This window comes from Nyctereutes procyonoides, unplaced genomic scaffold (assembly GCF_905146905.1).
Source record: "Nyctereutes procyonoides isolate TBG_1078 unplaced genomic scaffold, NYPRO_anot_genome, whole genome shotgun sequence".
Classification (NCBI taxonomy): Eukaryota; Metazoa; Chordata; class Mammalia; order Carnivora; family Canidae; genus Nyctereutes; species Nyctereutes procyonoides.
In genome coordinates this window covers 15,795,047-15,813,492 of record NW_026575046.1, presented here as the reverse complement: position 1 = coordinate 15,813,492, position 18,446 = coordinate 15,795,047, and the positions used below count along the sequence as shown (strand labels likewise).

Genomic DNA, 18,446 nt, shown 5'->3' with positions numbered 1-18,446 from the left:
GCCAGCTTCTCTGTGAAATGCTAAGAGTAAGTATAGGAGAAGAGATTTGGGAGATTTGAAGAGAGAAGGGAAGGTACAAAATAGTTGCTAAGGAGAGAAGGCCTGGGAGAAGATTGGTGAATTATAATTGGCTAGCCAGGCAGTGCTCAAGGTCCGCCTGAAGCTGGGAAGTAAGAGTTTAAGTGAGACCAGTCAGCAAAGTTGTGTGTCTCCCTTCTGCGGTGTGCAGCTCTATGGGTGCAGGCTCAGAGCAGCTGGAGAGTTGGATCTGACCAGGGTGTGGCTTCAATTAGCAACTGCAGAGAAGCAAGAGAGGGCAAAGAAAGTGGGATGTTGGAGACTAATTCTCCTCAAAGACTATAGAATCTGAGCTGGTAAAGAAAGCAATAGGGTACCAGGGCCTTAAGGGCAATACAGAGGTGCTAGAATGAATGGATCATTGGTGCAGGTAAGGTCAGTCAGTGGAATTGGAATATTAGATGAAGATATTGCTTGGAAACAGGGACCCAGTAATAAGATTAAAAGGAAGGGTGGGAGTTATTGGCAGTGAGAGGCTTAGGGATGACGGGTGTGCGTGAGTTGCAAAGGTGGGGTGGAGATGAGACCTCTGGAGGAAAGGAGGGCAAGGAAGTGAAAGACTCCAAAGGGACTAAAAAAAGGATCATCAGTTTGGACCATCAGCTCACCAGGAATTGTGCTGAGAGTAAGGTTGAAATTTTTAGTGTGTGAGCTCAGAACTCAGTACCTCAGTGAATGAAGTGAAAATATAGCCTTTTCAATTTGGGGAGCTTTTTTCTTTTTCTTTTTCTTTTTTTTTTTTTACTTTTATTTTTATTTTTTATACCTAAAATCAGACTTAACTGGGAATTGCCAGAATAGTACAAATAATTCTTGTATATGCTTCACCCAGATTCTCCACATGGTAATGGTTTACCCGAATTTATCTTTCTTTCTGTGTATGTATTTTTCCTTAATCTTTTCAGAGTTGAATCCAGACGTGATGCCATTTTCTCCTAAATGCTTCAGTGTAGAATTTCTAAAAATAAGGACATTTTCTTATATAACCAAATACAATGATCAAACCAGGAAATGAACTTTGATATGGAACTGTTATCTATAGACCTTAATCAAATTATCCCAAAATATTCTTTGTTAAAAATTCAAGATTTTTTAGTGAAAGGGAATAAAGGGGAAAGGAGAAAATATGAGTGGGAAATATCAGAAAGGGAGACAGAATATGAAAGACTCCTAACTCTGGGAAACGAACTAGGGGTGGTGGAAGGGGAGGTGGGGGGGGGGGTGACTGCGTGACGGGCCCTGATGGGGGCACTTGATGGGATGAGCACTGGGTGTTATTCTATATGTTGGCAAATCAAACACCAATAAAAAATAAATTTATAAAAAAAAATCCCAGATTTTTAAAATGCAGCACACTCAAGTGTCATGTCGCCTTAGTTTCCTTTAATCTGAAACAATTTCTCAGCTTCTTTTTGTTTTATGACGTTGATATTTTTGGAGACTCTAGGCCAGTTTTTTATTGGGTATCCCTGAGTTTGAGTCTGATATTTCCTCATGTTGGATGCAGGCTTTACATTTTGGGTGGGAATACGGTGGCAGTGATACTGTGTTCTCAGTGCTTCATGGCAGGAGGCACATGATGTTACTTTGTCCCATTACTGGTGATTATTTGGCGAGGAGCCAAATCTGCCTGGTTCCTCCATTGTGAACTTAACTGTTTTCCTCTTTGCAGTTATAGATCTTGTTTGGGGATATTTTGAAGTAATGTAAATACCTACTTACTCCTTTAATGGTTTTCCTAATTTTTTTCTTTTATCTTCCAGAATGGTACTGGGAATGTCTTTTGCGACCATGGTTTTATAGGATACTTGCTGTGGTTTTGTCCATCTTCTCTGTGATTGTTGTGTGGTCAGAATGCACATTTTTTAGCACTACACCTGTCTTATCCCTCTTTGCAGTCTTCATACAGCTGGCTGAAAAAACGTACAATTATATTTATATTGAGGTCAGTTTATTTCATTTCTGTCATAAACACGTGTCAGTTCATAGTATAGTTGTCAACTGTTATTTTTTCTGTATTTATTTTACTAACAATGAAAGCAGTAAAGTTCCCTTTCAGACTTTCAAAAATGAGCTTCATCCATTTATGTAAACTAAACTGTGTTTGAGGGAAGATGACAAGGTGCAAAATAGTACAGAATCCTTTTATGAGAATACCTTGACCCTCTTTATGCCAGTGAAGCTATATAATTTAGAGTCTTCATATGGAGAATTGCCAAGGGAGTGGGAGAATGGGCGCACTTTAGGAGGTAGATTTGAAACTCATGGACAGGTTGTTGAACTGGTTGAGATGTAGATTTTTTTATAAATTCATTTTCTTAGATGGTTAAGAAAAACTGTTACTGTGTTTAAATTTTAGGATGTTAAATGTTAGTCGGAAATAAGGGATACTGCTTATGAAAAGTATATAAAGTACCCAAGTCGATTAGTCTTAAGCTGGTTTTGCTTCTTTTTCAGATTGCTTGTTTCCTTTCCATCTTTTTTCTGAGCATCTGTGTTTATTCTACTGTGTTCAGGATTCGTGTATTTAACTATTATTACTTGGCTTCACATCACCAAACTGATGCTTACAGCCTTCTTTTCAGTGGCATGTAAGTAGGACTGTGTATAGAGACAAGCGGGTGACTCCATTGCATGCATTCTATGGATTTCTCACTTATTTCTTGTTTATGGGTGTTCCACTAGCACCTGTATCTATGTGAGCTCATTGATTAGGTTCAAGCACTAGTTAGATGTTTGCTGACTAAATCCTGCTTGAAGCTTAAGGTTATAATAGGTTTGCTAGGTTAGAGAGGAAAAGAAAGACAGCCTGGATTTACAAATCAGAGATTCAGTAAATAGATTAGTAAATATTAGGATCATTTGAAAATTTGGGGGCTAAGTCAGACCTAGAGAGTTCTGAGATTTGGTGGCATCAAACTGCATTATGAGAGCTTGAGAAAACAAACAGGAATAATCTTTGCTAAGAAATTTAGTAAGTCCAGTTCCCCTTAGGATATTGCTGTCCTTGCCATTCTGAGACAGATTACACAGATGGTAGACTTGAAAAAAGTGCATATGTAGCACTCCACAAATTCTTAGGATAAAGCAGCAGCAAACACCATCAAAGCAGGCAGTCTGAGGCTGGAGTTTTGCTGTGTGGGTGTTGGTATTTTAGGGAGATGCAATTAATAGGATTTTCAGAATATCTCTCAGGTAAGGACATTTCACATTAAGAATTCAAGGTAAATATACACACTGATGGAAATAATAGTTATATTTCAATATAGTAAAATGTATTTTGCTATTATTCTTTTTTTACATATTCTGTTTATAAATGCGTTTTTACAGGTTATTTTGCCGTTTGACTCCTCCGTTGTGTCTTAATTTCTTGGGTTTGACCCATATGGATTCATCCATCTCTCACCAGAATACCCAGCCAACTGCTTATACATCTGTAAGTATAGTCAGAAAACAGTTTTTTAAGATTGTCTCTATGAGATGTATTATTGTGGAATTTTTTTTATATTTTATTTATTCATGAGAGACACAGAAAGAGAGAGGCAGGGACATAGGCAGAGGGAGAAGCAGGCTCCACGCAGGGAGCCTGATGTCGGACTCGATCGCAGAATTCCAGGATCACACCCGAGCCAAAGGCAGACTGCTGAGCCACCCAGGTGTCCCATACTGTGGAATTTCTTGTAATGCCAGCAAAAAAGTTTTGTAGTGTTATTAGGATCTCTTTTTAATATCAAACTTTCTTTTAAAGGTTGTATATGTAACTACTAATGACTGGATAAAAATTATTTTGCTCTCTTTTATTGTAAAAAAAGTTTTTTGGTTCACATTGCTTGTGCAACTGAGCAATATCAATAGACTTCATCTATAATATTAGCTTTTATATTTATGATCTTAATGTACACAATAAATTTCAGTAATATTTATAAAATATTTTCTTTAGATGAAAACCTCAATAAATAAGCAAATTCAGAAATAATTTACATATAACATATTAGTTTAAAATATACAACAGAATGATATGATGTATGTATATATTTTGAAATGAGTGCCACAGTATCTTTAGTTAACATCACAGTTTTTTTTTCTTATAATGAGAACTTAAAAATCAATCCATTTAGAGCTTTATTTCTACTTTTCGAAAAGTCCAAATTTGTTAATATGCTGGGTTAAGAGTGAATTTTTTAAAGGTGGAAAGTAATAAAAAATATAGAACTGTACTAATTTAACTTCCTTTTTTTCCTTTGGATTGTTAGATTATGGGTTCCATGAAAGTTTTATCCTTTATCGCAGATGGATTCTATATATATTATCCTATGTTGGTGGTAATTCTCTGCATTGCTACTTACTTTAGGTAAGAAACTTAACATTGATAATTTTTCCTCCTACTCTTGTCCAATCTGGATATCCTGTCTCAAAGCTGTTTTTAAATATTTACTGGTCAGGTTTTGGTTGTTGTTTGTTTTATTGTGGCTTTCGGGGAACTGTAGGTAGTTTAAAGGATTTGCTTAAGTGATGAGGACAGGTTTTCACTCTGAAGGTATTTTTAAGAAAAGAGAAGTACAGTCATTCTTTTATAAGTATTTAGGCTACAAGTGATAGGATTGATTACAGAATGTCAACTCTAAGTCCTGGCCTTCAACACCTGACAGTTGATTTAACTTATAAAATAATCCCATGCCCACTTTTTATCCAGTAACATAAATGAGTCTAAAGGCTTTCCCCACAATCATTGCTGGGTTTCTAGATGTCTTAGACGTTAGCCAGCACAAAATATCATGTGAGGAGCGATTGTAATTGGGCAGTACATATAAGGCTGGAAAGGACACAGCCTACCACTTTTTATAGGATTAGAAAATAATTGAATCTTGGCAAGGGTACAACTCAAAAGGAGGTAAATATGCTTGGCTTCTAACACCCTGTCTTCCCTATTTCCACATGTCAAGAGCCATCATCCTGTACTGTATCTGCCCTCTTCACCCAACTGCTTAGGTGTTCTGTGATACACCAAAAAGATTGTTCTTAAAAAAAATTTTTACTGGGGTGCCTGGGTGGCTCAGTCATTTAAGTGCCTGCTTTTGGCTCAGGTTGTGATCCTTAGGTCCTAGAATCAAGCTCCACATCAGGCTCCCTGCTTGATGGGGAGCCTGCTTCTCCCTCTGCCTGCAGTTCCCCCTGCTTGTGATCTCTTTCTCTGTGTCAAATAAATAAATAAAATCTTAAAAATATTTATTTATTTATTTTTAAAGATTTATTTATTAGAGAGAGAGAGCAAGAGAACACAGGTGTAAGGGAGGGAGGGACCAAGGGAGGGGAGAGAATACTAAGCAGACTCCCCACTGAGTATGAGCCTGACGGCAGGGCTTGATCCCACCACCCAGAAATCACAACCTGAACCAAAATGAAGAGTCAAACATTTAACTAACTGAGCCACTCAGGTGCCCCTGAAAAAATATTTATTGATGTCCATCAGTTTGCCTTTCCGATGAAAATGTTTCTTCTAACCACTTTTCATTTAAATCTTTTGATACCATTCTATTGCTATTACAAATAATATGTATGTATTCATTAAGAGGATTTTGAGTAAAGTCAAGTATCCTTTGAAATAAATTCTCTATTGAATGTTTTAAAACATTTATATTTTACCTTCTTATAGCTAAAATAAAAGATTATATTTTAAAATAAAACTGTTAATATGAACTCATAGAAAATCTAACTTTCAAGATTTTTTTCTATAAGGTAAAAAAGACAATAGGTTTGTGAAATGTGTCATCATTGTGAAAATGAGGTAGTAAAGGAGGAAACCACACTTTGCATGTCTAAGACTTAATTTTGAGGGATCCCTGGGTGGCGCAGCGGTTTGGCGCCTGCCTTTGGCCCAGGGCGCGATCCTGGAGACCCGGGATCGAATCCCACATCGGGTTCCCGGTGCCTGGAGCCTGGTTCTCCCTCTGCCTGTGTCTCTGCCTCTCTCTCTCTCTCTCTCTCTCTCTGTGACTATCATAAATAAATAAATTTTAAAAAATTTAAAAAGACTTAATTTTGATTATATGCTTATTTATTTTAAAGGTTTATAAAATTACTAATGAAACATTAAGAGCTTTTGATCTGTGTCTTCACATGTTAGTTTTGTTGGCAAAATTAGCATATCTTCCTACTTTATATTAGGGTGTTACACGGATCAAGGAATAGATGGGTGGGATAGTGGTTTATCAACTATAAAATCGTAAATATAAAGAGTTATTGTATCTAAAAGGAAAATTATTAATCCGTTAAAGGTATTATTTTAGAGTTAATTGGGATTAACTTTGAGTGCCAGTTTGTCTTTTAGGAAAAGAAAGGTCAGATTCTTCAATTTTCAAATTATCTCTCAAAATATTCTATTATAGAGATATATGAAACAGTGCCTTAGTGACATTTTAGTAATAACTTGCTTCATAGGTCCATTTTCTTTTGAAATGCTGCCATAATTAGTCTAATTCTCATGTTTTGTTTTTTAAGATTGATTTAGAGAGAGAGCATGCACAGAGGGGGAGGGGCAGAAACAGAGAGAGAGAGAGAGAGAGAGAATATGAGAATGAATCTCAAGCTGACTCCCTACTGAGCACGGAGCCCAACGTAAGGCTCTATCCCACCACTCTGATCATGACCTGAGCTGAGATCAAGAGTTATTTAATTTGTCACCGATTGAGTCACCCAGGCACCCTACTAATTCCCATGTTACTAACAACACAGCCATCCCTAGAGTTAATATTTAGACTTAACTGCCTAAAGAGTGTAAGGCTATTTCCTGACACTAGAAAAAGCTATGACCTTCCCAGAAATAATTATCTAATTCCGGTTTCTCGTCCTAGAGTATTGTATTCCCACAAGGGTGTGAAGATAGTAAGGAAGTATTTAGTGTCACAGAATTAGCATAACTATCTATCTGAAACCCCAGTTTTGCTCAATGATAAATCATATAAAGCATTCCTTATATATTAAAGCAAGGAGATATGTTATGAATTAGTTGTATTTCTTACACATCAGTTGTGTAAAATGGGAGACCTTTACTTTCTTGTAATCGCTCCACTGTTTTCCTCAGTGTAATGTGTCATATTTTCAGAGTACTCTTGTCCTATACAACAGTGAGGTTTAAAGTAAACAGCAAATAGGATAAAATAATAGCCCTCAGGTAAGACATAATAATAAATTCTGAGTGTATAATAAAATCCATTTAAATGGAATTGACTAGCTTTCAGGTTATTTAAAAAAATTGAACAGGAAAATTAATTTTCATAATTAAGATTTTCTAAACCACGTTTTATACTTAAAAATGCTACTTGTGTATTTTCAGCATTAAAATTGTGTGAATATAAGAAAAGAACAAATTGCGTTTGTATTAGAGCCATTGTTTTGTATTCTTGTGTAATAATTTTCTGAAGGTATACAAATAACCCAACTCAGTGTGTTTTTGTAAGAAATCTGGGTATGGTGCATACCTTGTTAATGGAATACTGGGTATATAAACTTCTTAGAAAGAGAAATAAGTCCTTCTTAAAGAAAGACAAATTATTATAACTACATAACTTGCTGTGATAAGTAATAATAAAACATAGGCTTCTTTGGAATGACAATACCAAAGAAGAGTTTAAACATTTACAATGAGAAATAATGCTTGCCTTTTTAAAAATCTACTTTTATTAGTTTGGGAACTCGTTGTTTGAATCTACTTGGTTTCCAGCAGTTCATGGGAGATAATGATATGACATCAGACTTGGTTGATGAAGGAAAAGAATTAATCAGACGAGGTAAGATTTGTCTTTTAAAATAAAGGAAAACTCTAAGACTCAAAATACGAATTAGTATTTGTATAATTTGTAATTTTTAATCTCTTAAGAAATTAATGTTTTTTTAGCTAAAATTCTACATAAACACCTTCATAACAAATATAATTTGAAACTATAAAAAATAATTTGAAACTATAAAAATAATTTGAAACTATAAAAATAATTTGAAACTATAAACTATAAAAAAAATTTGAAACTCTCATCTGTCTTTAAGAAATACTACAGCAGAAATTTAGTATGCCCTCAACTAAATAATGCTCTTGGATGGCACTGGAGTTACTTTCATATTTTCCTGGAAATGGATTTGCCGAGCTCAGTACAACTATAAAATTCATGAATTCAAAGAATCATCAGTTTAATACCACACAGGAAATCATTCAAGCCTAGGCTGGTTTTGAGAATGCAATGATCATTAACAACCTATTAGAATACATTGCACTCTACTAAAATCTAATCCAGACACTGAATATATCAAATTTCCTTAGGTTCAAGTGATGGTAGGGAAAAAAGAAAACAAAACTTGAGTGTGGGGACATTGCTTCCTAGACATTCTCCCTCCGTGAGTCTGGAGCTTTTGTGTGATCATTTAGTTAAATGGAAGCCAAAATATGTTGTGACTCCAATAAAAGCTGTCATAGTCTTCACATTCTGAGAAAGGTGGAGTCCAGTTGATGTAATGGTTCTGCTGCTTTTTGCATTAATTAGACCTCATGTGGAATATTGTATTCAGTCCTGGGTAAGATTTCAAGAGTAGAACTTATAAGTTAGAAGGTATTTAGAGAAGGACAGCCAGAATTATGAGTCTCTAGAGCGTAACTTATACAAAAACAAAACAAAACAAAAAACCACTGTGAGTATATAGCCTGAAGAGAATAAGGGAAAGGACTTTTATGCAGAAAAAAATATCACCTTAATTTAGAAGATAAGGCAAAGAAAAAGAAGTTACCAACAAATTTCAGATCACCATGAGGAAGAATGTTTTCCTCACTAAAAACTATTTACACATGGCCTAAAGGTCATGTCCAACAGAAATATAGAAGATATCCTCTGTGGACTTAGGTGACCTCTAAGGTCCTTTCCAACAATAACCTATTACTTTTGACTTTGTAGTAATTTAAAGGAAATTGGTCATAGCCTGATACCTTTACTGCAGTTACTCTACGTCTAATTAAACCCATTATACCAAATTTGAGACCACTTTTCTGTCTCTAGAGAAGAGAAAAAGACAAAGGCAAGAAGAAGGTGAAAATCGAAGAAGAGTAAGTATAGTACTTAATAATTTGTTGTAACCTAAAGACTGATGTGAAATAATCATAAGAATTTTACTGATTTAGGGATCCCTGGGTGGCGCAGCGGTTTAGCGCCTGCCTTTGGCCCAGGGCGTGATCCTGGAGACCCAGGATCAAATCCCACGTCGGGCTCCCGGTGCATGGAGCCTGCTTCTCCCTCTGCCTGTGTCTCTGCCTCTCTCTCTCTCTCTCTCTCTCTCTCTTTCTCTCTCCGTGACTATCATAAATAAATAAAAATTTAAAAAATAAATAAAATAAATTCAGAGGTCATTTAAAAAAAAAAAAAGAATTTTACTGATTTACAATTGGCTAAAGACCAAAGAGCAGTGGGAAAATGACATACGACACGTTTTTTTTTTTAAAAGGGTAATTTTAATACTTTCAGATGTACATGCTAAGCATTTTTTGGTCAGACCTGTTCTAAAAAGTCACTAGTTTTAAGTTACTTTGTGTCCAGTGTCTAGCAGTTTCTTGCCTAAGCTCAGTGCTTTGTGAATACTTATTGAATGAATTAATAAAATCATGCAGTCTTATTATTAAAGTCATTTTGATTGCTTTAAAATTGTTAATGCTTTTTTATAATATGACATTAATTATATTCCTCTTCAGTTTTTCTTTAGTCCTCTGCTGAGGCAAACTAACCTCCTCCTATAGAGAGAAAAGGCAGAAAATCAGAAAAATTTAGTGTGGTTACCACAAATTACAATAGCTGGGGCTAATCTATACTGGAGAAATGAAGACTCAGAGGAGGAGACATGATAGTTGTCCATATATGTTAGTGTGTGGCATGTAAAAGGAGACTTGTTCTTTATTTCAGAAGACATAATTGGAACCAGAGAGTGAAAGATACTGCAGATAGATTTCAACTCTTGGTGAAAATATCTAACTTCCATAGTTTATCAAAATTGTGATGGGCTTACACACACACACACACACACACATAAAATTGTGATGAGCTGCTCACACATAGAAACTTCATACCCTCTAATAAGAGAGCCAATGGCATGGCTATTTTAGAATGAACCCCTACAATGCAGGGGAGGTCGAATTAGGTGACCTGTGAGGTTCCTTTCAGTTCTATGAATTGACTGAGTAGCATCCCACTTCATAAGGTTTGACTACAATGACCTAATCATCTTTGTATATAACTCAAATTTTGCTTTCGAAAGTAACTTTTCAGGTCTCGATATTTGTAGTTGATTTGTATGGGAGTTCTCATAATTTTTATGTGGTCAAGGTAAGCCTATCATAGCTATCATATCCTTTTGACATTTTAGATAGAATTGAAAAGGTTAATTATAACTAGTGAAAATGTCTATAAGTGTTCATTTGGAAAAATGTTTGGAGACCATATTAAAATCATGTAGAGACAAAGAAAAAATTTTTTTGAAAATTTTCATGGTGCTATGCTAACATACTGATTATGTGGTGAATTTCTGATGAAAATAAATCATATTATCTCTATGTACTATCTATTGACACTGATGAATTACTTTCTACCTTTGAGTTCCTTTGCTACATATATTTATTTATGTTTCTGTCCTAGGAATGGAAAGAACGTTATGGACACAGTAGAGAAGACTCCACTAGAAACAGAAATGTTCATGTTGACCCAAAAGAGTCAAACCTCTCAGATCTTAGTACCAACCGATGTAAGTAGTTTATTTTCCAATTCCCTTAGAAATTGTTTCTTAAACTTGGTTGCATAGAGACTGAGGATTAAGAAATCCATCCAAAAATGCCTTTAGAGGGGCACCTGGGTGGCTCAGCAGTTGAGTGTCTGGCTTTAGCTCAGGTCGTGATCCTGGGATTGAGTCCCACATTGGACTCCCCATGGGGAGCCTGCTTCTCCCTCTGCCTATGTCTCTGTCTCTCTCTGTCTGTGTCTCTTATGAATAAATACATAAAATATTTTTTTAAAAAATGCCTTTAGAGAACTGTAGATGTGGTTCTGTCTTTCCTTTTTCATCCCTTAGTGTATAGAGGGAAAGGGAAACTCAAATATGCATTCTGGTAGGAGATGGAGAATTGGGATAATATACTACCTTAAATAATATCAGTACTTACCCCAGGTATGTCTTAGGTACATGTTGGTTTCTACTATTTCCCCGATGCTGTTCTTTAATTTTTCTGTTAATGGGTGTAGGCAATTCAGTCATTTTTATAACCATTTCCTGACTGATCAATATATCAGGTACTTTCCCAGGTTTATAGGGATATAGTTCCTGTCCTTGGAATGATAATTAGTTCAGTGAGGGACTGATAATAAGGAGAAGATGTTTGCCAGTGGGTTGAGCTAGGACACCTCCCCACATCCTTGTCCCTGACATCTGCACCTGGGAAGGTAGCAAGAAACCTGTATTTGCTCAGGACTCTGCCCAGAGTAGATGGCAGAGGATGTTTGTCTTTGGGGAAGAGGCAGGAATGCTGAGAGAGTAGAAGGGTATACTCCTGATGCTGAGGGAACTCGACTTAGGGGATAGAAAAAGAGGTCTTTATTGAGAAAGGATTTCTGTGATAGATTAACGTTAACTTAACATTTGGAAATGAATAGTACTTATCCAGGTGAAGGTGTTTTGGGCAGAAGGATGAATGAATGACTTCAGAGAACCTTTGGGAGAATGCAAGTTTGTTTCTTTGACAAGATCCTGAGTAGGAGAAGCCTGATAAAGAGGGGAAGCTGGGGATCCCTGGGTGGCGCAGCGGTTTGGCGCCTGCCTTTGGCCCAGGGCGTGATCCTGGAGACCCGAGATCGAATCCCACATCGGGCTCCCGGTGCATGGAGCCTGCTTCTCCCTCTGCCTGTGTCTCAGCCTCTCTCTCTCTCTCTCTCTGTGTGACTATCATAAAATTAAAAAAAAAAAATTTAAAGAGGGGAAGCTGCAGAGACAGTTGGAAAGCAGGTATTACCATGCTCAGAAGTTAAGATTCTCTCCCAAGTTAAGATTTTAGTCAGAAAAGGAGCATGCACACATTTTTGGTTTCAAAAGATAGTTTGATAGCAACATAAAGCATGATTTCCAGGGAAGTGAGACACAGAAATCAGTTCTCTGTTTTGGTAATGCGATCAAGAAATGATGAGGGCCTTTAAATCAGCAGTGACCCCTAGACATGAGGAAGAAAGGATGTGTTTGAGTGAGATTTATGGTCAAAGAAACAGGAGAGAGCTAAAGGTGTAGTCAAAGCTAAGAAGAAAGAAAGAGGATTCTACAAAGATTTGGAAGTTTGCTTACCGCGGTGTAGGAGTTGACACAGTAGAGATGTGGGAGTGTAGGAGAATGGTCAAGAGAAGAAGAAATACAACGCCTTTGGATAATGCCATGAAGAGAACCCGGAATGCAGGAGGCAACCAATATTTGCTGAATGAATGAGAGAAAAGATGAAGGGCAGAGTCCAAGATAACAAAAGTATAAGATATGATAGACTTGGCTTGCCTTAAGTTTTCAAAAAGAGCTGTATCATAAAGTTCTTCTGAAGTTATTGAATTACTCAGAACATTGTGAAAATTTAGGTTGTTTATGAAGAAAACCCACCCTGTCCACATAGAGAAGGGAGACTTAGTTGTGTAAATCTGAAGTGATCATGATGGTCGTCATTAACCATCTGTGGCCGTTGAGCATTTGCAACATGGCCGACGCCCCATGTTGAAATGATAATATATTAGATATATTGAATTAAATTAAATCGGTTAAAATTAATTTCACCTGTTCCTTTTTACATTTTTATGTAACTACTGGAAAATTTAAAAGTAAATATGGGGCTTGCATTTTATTTCTGTTGGACTTAGCTACCCTAAACTCTTATCTCCTGGGGAAAAGAATCAGGCCTTTCTTAAAGAGCTTGAGAAAATTCTAGCCAAGAACTGACATATGGGAGCCCCTGGATTCAACCATGAAACCATTTGAAACTTGATAATGAACAATGTCATGATTCATATGTTAAATGTTAATTCTGATTCATATTAATTCTTTGCATTGTACCTGCTTCTGAGCTTAGACCAGTTACAAGACCAGTTGTTATTTTCTATCATACCATTTTTCATTTGAATCTGATTTTGAAGGAATCAAGTAATTATCTTTTCTTGCTATTATCTTCACAATCAAAATTCAGATCCTTTAAAATCTTGACTTTTTTTTTTGTGAGTCCATAGACTGTGACCCATGAGGACAATAGAAAAGTAGACAGATCTTTTTTTATTCCTTTACAGCAGCATCCAAATATACCAGGGCCAGTAACAGAACTGAAAGGGACCGAATAGAACTCCTCCAAGATGTAGAACCTTTGGATTTTAATGCAGAAACATTCACTGATGATCCTCTGGAATCTGAATCGGGAAGGTAAGCTCTGACTGTATCATTTTGGCTCCAACATTCTGGAATTTTAATAACATAAAACTTGATGAAATAAACATAAGGAAAATGTTCATCTTTACTGCTAATAATAATCATATTAATTAACCCTTGGTAGCTTTTTATACCTTCTAATGCTTTTATATTGTAAAAATTATAGCATCCAGTGGTGGTAATTGAAATTACTATCTCCATAAACCACTAGTGGTATTCTAAATAAGAAAGAAGAATTGAAATTGTTAGTAAGACTATTAACAATGTTTATATGCCTATTTCTAATGATCCCATTTATGAAATTTATCATATTTAGCAATAGCTACATGGTCATCACTAGGTATTGGATACTATTCTAAGCACATTACCAATGAATACTATATTTTATGGTTATAAATCCAATTGGATTTGAATCCTGAGAGGCTTAGTAACTTACTTACTCAGAGTAAAATAGCTTGCAAATGGCAAAAGTCAGGCATTCAAACCCCAGGACTCTGGCTATAGGGTCTGTGGTTTTGGCCACTCTGTGAAATGATTAAACAAAAGCAAAATATCGTATGCATGAGATATTTGCTATAGTATTGTCTATAAATAGCAAAAACACTAGAATATTCTATTTATATTGAACAATCAAGAATGATTATTAAATCTTCAGTTTATATCCCCCTATCCCTTTCTTTTTATATCTCTTTTTTTATATATGAAAACAAGGTATTCTAGGCTCTAAAAAAAGCTGTTGGTTAATTTATAATTAAGTAAGTAAATCTCTTTGGGATATTATCTTTGTAAGTTTCTGCCTTCAGCTACTGAATAGATTTTATAAATTATGCCTACAAATTATGTAGCCACTTCCTTTTAATGTGTCCTTGTTTTTCTCTCCTCCTTTGTTATTTTTGATGCCTCAGATCATTTCTTTATCCACCTTTCAGGTATCAGCCTGGTGGACGATACCTCTCGATGTCTCAAAGCAGAATATTTGATGATGTTTAAAGTCTGAAAATTTATGAACAACTAACCAAGATCAATGCATCAATCCAGTCTTTCAGAACATATGTGTGCCCTAGAATTTATACTGTACTCTTAGTGAAAATGTCAGGACAAAAAAAGGCCCTGAAAGTTAATCACATCTTAGTAATAATAGTTTATTGTCCATTGGATAGAGTGTCATCTTTTCTTGTAAGGTTTATTACACACTGTTCCTGACGTGTCTGCCTTAGGAAGTACAGGTGTAGTGGAAGGCATTCAATTCATGGTAAAGATCGGTATATGTTGAGAACATGTAGTTCGGTTTGTTTCATATTAGTTTTTCTTGGGAAAGTTGTTTTAAAGATCCAAGAAAGCCGTAAGTCATAACTAAATAACATCATATGGTTTTATTATTGTGATTTACATTTTTGCTGTTTCTAAAGAATATGTTAATCCCATATTTCCCAAAGAGATGGAGACCTCAAATAGTAATGGTATTTACAAAACCCATGTCTTAAAACAAGGCTTACTTACCAGACATAACTGAATGTAGAAAGCTCTTTTTCAACTCTATATGCAAATCAGTGAGGTTTTTGCATGTATAATTAAGATTATACTTCAACTGATAGTATTAGTATCTTTAGCATGTATGCTATAGTCGGGTGATGTATTATTCTTTCAGTCTTTGCTAGTAACTGGAAATTACTATACGCTTTTGGTATTGCTTTGTGAAAGATTTTCATTTCAGGGAGAAATGTTCACCTTTATCATTCAGCGTATTAACTTAAGTGTGGATCGTTCCACTCAAAGAGAATCTGAAGCATTAATGGTAAATTGTGGGTTGTTTCTGTATTTGTTTTTTTTTTAATAGCCAAAGAGTCCCACAAAATTCTCTAATTTTTAAAGGTGCCTCTTGATGCTTTGTGGAAAATAACATTTGGTTACTCTAAGGAAAAAAGTGAATCCATTTACTAATACTTAAATTTTGGTTTATAGAATGGAAATATGTGTTAACTGTTAAACGTGCTAATTATTTTAAAATGAGTTTTTTAATTTTTGTGTTTAAGCCAAAGTTGGGTATTACATTTTGAATCATCAGTGTTTTATTGCACAGTGAATATTGCACAGTTGAACACAATATGCTTCCAGAGAGTTTTTTATATCCCTGAAATGTTTGCAACTCAATCCCTGCTATGGATTCACCCAGTGGTGACTATTCTTGAGCATGCCCACAAGTCTCAGTTTAACACCTATTATTCTGTATAATTTTTAATAGTGCTCGCTTTCACTCTGAAGTTTCCCAGTTTAAAAATGAGTTATATGATCACCCTAACAATATGATTTTATGTTTTTTATGTTTCTTGAAGGTAATCTTCCCTTGAATCATAATTTTAAATTTTTTATTTTGCTTTTTACTTAGTATTATCATGTAAATTTTTAAAAGACAGTTCTATGCAGATACTGAAAGGAATAGTATATCTTCCTACTTACCTGATTTTGTTTAATTTTTATGATCTTTGAGATTAAATCCCCTTTAAATAATTATAAATGGATAGATTTTATTCTCAGTCAAAGGTCATACAGGCTGCCCATTTGAGAACCCACACAGACTTTCACTGTAAAGTGTGGTTACAGACTGTAGGCCAGGAACAGAGATCATTCGATACCGTTTGTCATTTCATGACTGACCATTCAATATCTCAGACAAATTATGTAACCTCTCAGTGCCTCAATTTCTTCATTCGTGAAATGAAGATGATACTTGCTATTTACCTACTCATCTACCTCACAAAACTATTGTGAGGGTATTGAGTTGATGCTGATATGCTGGAGTTTAAAACAAAACAAAACAAAACAAAACAAAACAAAAGAAGTTGTAACCTCTGCTGTTCTTCCTAGTGGTACTTGAAGGTGTTGGATGGAGAAATGATAAGCTCGGAGAGGGGTTCAGTTTCTTTATAATTACAGAGAAGCTTTTAAGTCCCTGAAGCAAAACTGTTTTTGGAATAATTTATCAAAAGTCCTCTGAAAATAGTATTGTGGTATATTTGGTCTTTGGGTTTACCTTGGAATATTTTCCTTAAGTATAATGTTGTTTCTCATCAGGTTTTATCATGAAACCCAGATGCTGTAGGAGAAGCAGCAGCAGAAAAATTATTCACTTATAAGTCACTTTTGTAACTTATAATACCCTAAAGTAATTGCTAGGAATATGTAGGGGAATGTACTACTTTCCTTTATTATTTTTTTATGATTATAATAATTGAAGAGTATGTAATACTTAACAAACAACCTAGCTCCCTTTGTGACTTCTGAGTTATTTCCAAAATAATTTTTGGTTGTTTAAATGATCTAGAGTGTTCAACTTTTTAAGCAGAATTTATCTTACAGGATTTTATATACGATCATATAGGAAGGTTACCTAGCTGGACAAATTTGAGTTCATAACATTTTAACCTCTGAAGAATAAAGAATTTATTGGTGGAGGAACTAAGTTAATGTCTGTAAAGCCACCTTGTGTAAAAAACTAAAGTAAGAACAAGTTTTCTGCTTGGGGAAGCTTATTAAAATGTAATGACATCTACTGCAAAACATTACTACTAAATTCATACACTTTAAATGCAAAGTAATTTTCTAAACAATTCTGACAATTAGCTTTTGATGTCTTTCTTATGTAATAATAGATATCCAATTAAATTTTCTAAATTATTTTTCTGAATAATTATTAGGTAAGAATATTCAGTAAGCCAATAATTCAAAATAACCATTGCAGAAAGTGATAATAATCTGTTAATTTCGCGAATCACCTGTAAGTTGCTAATTAACTTCTGTTACTACATCAGTAACTTGATCTTATCAGTAAAGCATTTTTATAAAAATCATTAGTAAAATAATAAATAAGGCTTAAACCTAATTATTAGGATTTGCTCTCTTACCAAGTGAATATAAGGGCTTTTGAGTACTTTCAATACACAAGTCCTCACTTCACAAGAGTGATAAAAGCTAAGTCAAAACATTCAAAGATTTTCCATTTATTAAAAAATAGATCAGAAAATTTGACAATCAAAAATAAATACCGCGAGTTGATCTGTTTTTGGTCTCTACTATTTGATTAGAATATCAGTTCTTAAATTTGCACTGGTTGTGTACCCAAATGAAATTAAATGTGGATAGGAAAGTCAATTTGTGGGCTTTTAAAAGTATATTTCAGCATACGGATAAAAGAATTTCATTTATGCACAATAGCAAACCTCATTTTTTGTCTTGTAAGAGATTCAGGGAATGTTCTTGATGGTATGTTGATGAGCATCTTAAAAGAAAAAAAGCTCTCCCTAATTACAATTCACACTGTTCAGTAATAGGAGTTTTGTACTTGTGATTTGAATGGACCATGCCTGAAAGTTACAAGGATAAGTATATTTGCACTAAAGAGACAAAACATGTCCCTGAGAAATCTTAACATACTTGAATCTGTAAAGTGTAATGGATCACATTACATTAAATTCTAAATGTTAAGGAGTAAATGGATTTAGAGTTCTATCTTTTCTTTGTTTTCTTCCTTCCTCGTCCTTTTATACTTTCTGAAACTTCTTTTTACAGTATGGTTTTTAATATGCTGACAGATTTTCTTTGTTTTGTGTATACAGTTGTTTCTGATGATCACTACACTCAAAAGGAACTAGTTCTGATTCCACATCCCACTACTTGAATAGTAATATTGAACCGAAAGTAGTGAAACATATTTTTCTAGACAACTAAGCAACATCTGAATGTAAATGTGATATATGCTGACTCAGTGTGTTGTCTTTAGGTCACTAAAGAGGACACTTCATTAATAGGAATTACTCTCAGTGTAATGTGTTGGTATAAAATGGATTTCCAAAAACAATGATTTTAAAAAACACAACAACAACAACAAATAAGAACCTTAACATAACTTTTTA

At 34.9% G+C, this 18,446-nt stretch overlaps 1 protein-coding gene across 2 annotated transcripts in view; it reads left to right on the top strand.

Moving 5' to 3' along the window:
* Positions 1-18,026, top strand: part of LMBRD2 (LMBR1 domain containing 2) — a 41,887-nt gene extending 23,861 nt beyond the window's left edge. The window contains exons 10-18 of one of the 2 annotated variants that reach the window (XM_055325352.1): positions 1,842-2,023; positions 2,536-2,669; positions 3,409-3,514; positions 4,332-4,429; positions 7,762-7,865; positions 9,117-9,163; positions 10,740-10,845; positions 13,401-13,530; positions 14,466-18,026. In XM_055325352.1, coding sequence (XP_055181327.1) covers positions 1,842-2,023; positions 2,536-2,669; positions 3,409-3,514; positions 4,332-4,429; positions 7,762-7,865; positions 9,117-9,163; positions 10,740-10,845; positions 13,401-13,530; positions 14,466-14,526 — 968 coding nt within the window. In that variant the 3' untranslated portion in view covers positions 14,527-18,026. Of the gene's footprint in view, positions 1-1,841; positions 2,024-2,535; positions 2,670-3,408; positions 3,515-4,331; positions 4,430-7,761; positions 7,866-9,116; positions 9,164-10,739; positions 10,846-13,400; positions 13,531-14,441 lie in introns of both variants that reach the window. The other variant, XM_055325351.1, reaches the window with a different exon arrangement.
* The last annotated feature ends 420 nt before the right edge of the window (positions 18,027-18,446 follow it).